Source organism: Neolamprologus brichardi, chromosome 1 (genome assembly GCF_056152115.1).
Source record: "Neolamprologus brichardi isolate AB-2024 chromosome 1, ASM5615211v1, whole genome shotgun sequence".
Lineage (NCBI taxonomy): Eukaryota > Metazoa > Chordata > Actinopteri > Cichliformes > Cichlidae > Neolamprologus > Neolamprologus brichardi.
In genome coordinates, this window is record NC_142104.1 from 13,567,880 (window position 1) to 13,572,928 (window position 5,049).

The following is a 5,049-nucleotide window of genomic DNA, read 5'->3' on the forward strand; positions in this document are numbered from 1 at the left end:
TGATAAAAACTGAGTTCAGCCTATTTAATATTTTTAATTAAACACAATATTACATTTTACAGTGTAGAGACAGTTGGTGTTTTTACCTATTCAGGGACTCAGTGTAACTTTGAACTAAGCATCACATTAAAAATGGCTTGTAATGTTCAAGCTGCTTGAGTTGAGTTAAGTTGGCTGCCCTCCTATGTTCCTCAGCCTGATACACCTTTTACAGGAAATCTATCCAGAAGGTCACTGAAGCTTGATTGGTCATGCCCACTGCTGATTGGTCATGCAACAAGTCACTGTCTGTTCCACAACCTGATCTTTGCTACTTGGCTGAGAGAAATCCATGTGGCGCTGTGGGTACCAGTTTTGGCTCCTTTTCCAATAAAGGATGACGACTTAATATAGAGAGGAAAAGATTTAGGGCATTACATGTAACATTACATATTTGCTTCTATTTAAAATCATGTTACATTTTGCAATTTAGCTGCCTTTAATTAAAATACTTTTTTTTAGTTTTACAGCAAAGTAACCACAACACATCATTATAACTGAGATAGATAGATAGATAGATAGATAGATAGATAGATAGATGCTCAAAAACTGTTATAAATTGTATTTAAGGATCGTGTTATTGTTGATCTTCCAGCCTGTAGATGGCGATAACGGCTTCTGTCCCCAGTTCCCTGAATCATGTGACTTCCACCAAAACAAAGCTATCAGCCAGCTGACTGTGAAAGTACAGAGGTCAGAGACTGAAACTTTTTAGACTGAATGAAACCGCTGCTGTTTTAGGATGAACACGACACTGAAGCACTGGAAAGAGGCGGCCACTCTGATTTTAGCCGCAGGACGCGGGCGTGGTTTCACCCCGAGAGCACCGCTGACAGGGGAAAGCGACTCTGGACAGTCACATCTGCCCCACAGGTCCCTCTTTGATTACGGCGTTTTGCTGCTTAAAAGAAGCGGTAAAAGCGGATTCATGCCCAATGCTTATGTGTTTCCTGGGGGAGTGGTGGACGCATCGGATTTTTCCAGTGAGTGGCTGGACATTTTTAGATCTTTCACTAACTCCCCGACTTTCGGGTTAAGAAGTGTCAAACAGCCTCTGGAGACCAGACCTCCGATCTTTGCTACAGACCGACTGAAACTAGGCTCTCCCATCCCGGGAGAAGTCGCCCTCCGGATCTGCGCGTTGAGGGAAACATTTGAGGAATCTGGCGTACTTCTGGTTGCTCCCAAAATAGAGGAGAAAAAAATGTTAAAAAGCATAAAAGACTTAGGTTACATTGAGCGCTACGGGGTGAATGATCTGTGCAGCAGTGAGCTCACCAAGTGGAGGGCTCTGGTTAACCAGAACCCCTCCAACTTTATCAGGATGTGTAGAGAGCTGCAAGTGTTGCCTGACATCTGGGCTTTACATGAGTGGGGCAACTGGCTGACTCCAGCAGGCCGATATGGGACGACGAGATTTGACACAGCTTTCTTCATCTGCTGCTTGCAGGAGATTCCGCATACGCTACAAGATGATAAGGAAATTGAGCGTTTTCAGGTGATTACATATATCCAGCCAGATTAATTTATATTCTTTATAGACACACGAAACGCACATGTGACCATCAAAACCTGCTTACCAATTCATTAAAAAAAGGAGTCAGGAGCAAGTATCGAACCAACAGTATCCCAACTAAAATCTTGGATCTGGTAGAGCGACTGACTCCTGAGCTACAGCCACTGAGGGGTGGCTCCTTTCTGATTTTTCTATCTCTTGTTATGGATATATTATTTAGCAAAGATATAGTATAGCCATACTCAGCACAGATGTTCCAGATGTATGCCAGGCACTTGGTTATAGGGTTCCATGTATCCCCTGCCTGCTAGCATCTTGCACGCTGCTGTTATGTGGTCATCTCAGGAGCATCTTTGCACAACTTGCACCGAGGGTCTTGCCTGGTGTGGCAGGACACAGCCTCTATCGACCTTTTGCTTATAGCTTGTTTCTATGCTGCCATGATAGAGAAGTGAGAGAAGCAAATAAAAATAAAGAAAACAAGAGATTGCAATTTATTCTTATTAGACAGACCTGCAGATCTTTTTGTCCACAGCCCATGCAATGCCAGGGGACAAAGTAAAGCAAAGAAATGCTCCAAATGTAACAAGAAATGAATTCGCAGAACAAAATTAAGACCTTTCAGTAATCACTGCTAAATACTTTATTGATCCCAGAAATGATTGTGTTACAGGAGCGGGATAAGGAATAAAAACAGCACAGTCTGCAGTAAATAAACAACCAAATTAATGTATAAGTGCCACAGGTGCACAGTAAGGGAATTATACTGTTAAATAGTGCAAAATTTTACATAGACTACAATGATAAGAAACAAAGAGAGTAAAACTGAAGCGAATGCAAGAGAATAGTGTAAATTGAATTTACAAAAAAATAAATAAAAGTAAACATGAAAGGGTATAATACAAACATGTGTGTTTTAGATCTTATTCCTGACAGGTATGTTCACCTGTGACTGAACAAAACCTTATTGTACAGTTTTATAGAGAAATATAGGATTGATTTCCACAATCATTCTTTATGGCAGTGTGTTTGAATCAGTCTGAAGGAGCTCTGCTGCCTCAGTAGTGCGGAGTGGAGTGGGTGAGATTGTCTGTGGTGGGGAGCAGTTTGTTCAGTGACCTCCTGTCCTCCTGTGCCTCACTAACGGAAACACCTCCAAATTCTTGATAGTGATGCTTACCGCCTTGTGAATCAGTTTCTTGACAATCATGATTTCTGTTTTACGACACAGAGTTTGTTTTTGTTTTTTTAAAGAAGCACAGTTGGAAAATGTCATAGACCTAAGAAGCGGTTCGATACTTGCTCCTTTTTAAATTTTCCCAGTGCAGTCAACTTGCCTCTTAAATAATGTTCCTCATAAAAAAAAGTGTGATCTCAGAAAATCACACTGTGAGGCTAGCATCTTCTCTGACCTCCCAAGATAAGAACTGATATCACCTAACACTGAACTTCTTTATACAATTCCTCTACCAATCATTAAAATCTTCCAGGTGCCACTGATTACAAGGATAAGTCAGCATGAGTAATTCAAAAATGGGGTTTTGCAGGTGAAATTACACAGAAAATGTGGCTACACATTAGTTTAAGTGGGTAAATAACACAAGCTCTTTCTGGCGATATTATGTACCAAATCAAAGGTAAGATCACAGTGTTGCAGTTCTAAAACACTAACCCCATCTGTGTGTTTCAGTGGTCCACACCCTCAGAGATCTTGCAGAGCTACCAGGCACAGGAGTTGTGGATTGCGCCTCCACAGTTCTATGAACTCAGCCGCCTGTGCCGCTTCCCTCTACTAAATGATCTCCACAACTTCGCCAGCCAGCGTGCCACAGCGGGCTGCGAGCAGTGGATGCCCGTTGTTGTATCAAATGATGAACATCATATATCGCTGCTGCCAGGTGCAGATTTTATCATTATCATTTAACAATTTACACCTATCTATGTTTAATCTTTTCTCTCTCTCTCTCTCTCTCTTGGACTGCTTACTCATCCAGGTGATAAACTTTATCCAGTGGACAGCCCAAGAGACTCTGAAGCTGCAAAAAGCACAGCCCCTCAATCAAAGGATCATCAGGATGCTTCCCCGCTCCACCGTATTGTCATATCAGATCCATACACTTTAAGGGTACAGATCACCATCACTCCAAAATACAACCACGTCCTCCCTGTTGCACATTCAGCAGTGTCACATGATTCAAAAAGTCAGCTTTGACAACCCTGTGATTCTTGTCCTCCTGTGCCTGTGAAATAAAAAGTCACAAAACCAGGCAAATTTACAGTCATATTTATATATCGGTCTCAGTCATGTCGCTCTCATCACTGTATATTTTATTATGTTAATTTAAATTAGAAATTTTGCAGCGCTTTGAGAGTTAATGTTGTTCAGAATGGCTTGTTTTGGGTAGAAATTCCTAGTACACAAAGCTGAAGAGAAGAAGAAGACAAACTTGGACAGAAGAGAAAGGACATTCAGTCTTCAGCTCAGGCCAAACTTTGCAGGACCTGCCAGACAGCTCATTTAAATAATGGCAGTAATCGTGTCTGTTTTTACAGTGTGCAGTTAGTTTTTACATTAGGACAAAAAGCAACTTCAAAAATTGTATATGCAGTTTAAAGATTAGACAACTTTTTATTTGCACGGACCTGCCTGCACAGACACAGATGCATTAAGAGGTCAGATTTTGGTTCCAATAAAAGTGTATATATAGTTATTGTGATCCAAAGACATGTCCTTCATGACTATACAGAGGACTAGAGTGTCCTCAAACTTTGTCGCAGTTGTAGTGAAAGCTGAAGGCTGTGTTTGATCAGTTGTGCTTATTACTGGAAATATAGGTTGATTACAGCAATGCTGTTAATGAAATTTGTTAACCCTGATTAATTTAAACATAAAGGCTGCTGAAAAACACGAGTGTCTTCTTGTGTGTGTTCGTGGTTGTCCTTGTGTGGAGGAGTGCATAAGTAGAAGTTTTCCAGAACAGTGTCCTTCAGGACAAATTGAAGCCTTGTGAGAAATACTTTGTGTAAAATGGGCCATGCAGGATTTTTGCCAATATAAATGAATTTATTATTGAGCATATTTGATCATTATTCATATTAACCTTTCAATAACGCTGCTTTAACCTGCCTTTTTGTGCTATATCTTGTGATTATTTGTGATGGACATAATGAGCCAAATGCTTTGTCCTATTAAAATTAAGGCTCTCAATTCAGTTCAATCATCGCAGTATAACACAAAGTCAGGTAAGTTTCAGGCATATTGTAGGGAACATAGACTGCTGTAAATCAGTTTCATCCATTTTGGTGCAAATCAACATGATAACACATGCAGTGCTTCCTCTCCTTTGCTGTGATTTTTCAGTAGCGTTCTTGTCAATACTGGCAGCATAAAACAGTACCTGAAGCACATTCCTTTTGCACAGGTAGCCCAGCTCCTCAAGGATGGCATACCTGTTTATACTGTCTAAAAAATGTTTCCTGTATCTCCCAACTAT

General features: G+C 40.7%; 1 protein-coding gene across 1 annotated transcript; it reads left to right on the forward strand.

Moving 5' to 3' along the window:
• The first annotated feature begins 688 nt into the window (after nucleotides 1-688).
• Nucleotides 689-4,463, forward strand: nudt19 (nudix (nucleoside diphosphate linked moiety X)-type motif 19). Its single transcript, XM_006779893.3, has 3 exons — nucleotides 689-1,537; nucleotides 3,246-3,453; nucleotides 3,550-4,463. Exons 1-3 carry the CDS (start codon nucleotides 782-784, stop codon nucleotides 3,765-3,767), a joined length of 1,182 nt encoding a protein of 393 aa, XP_006779956.3. The 5' UTR covers nucleotides 689-781; the 3' UTR covers nucleotides 3,768-4,463.
• Nucleotides 4,464-5,049: the final 586 nt, after the last annotated feature.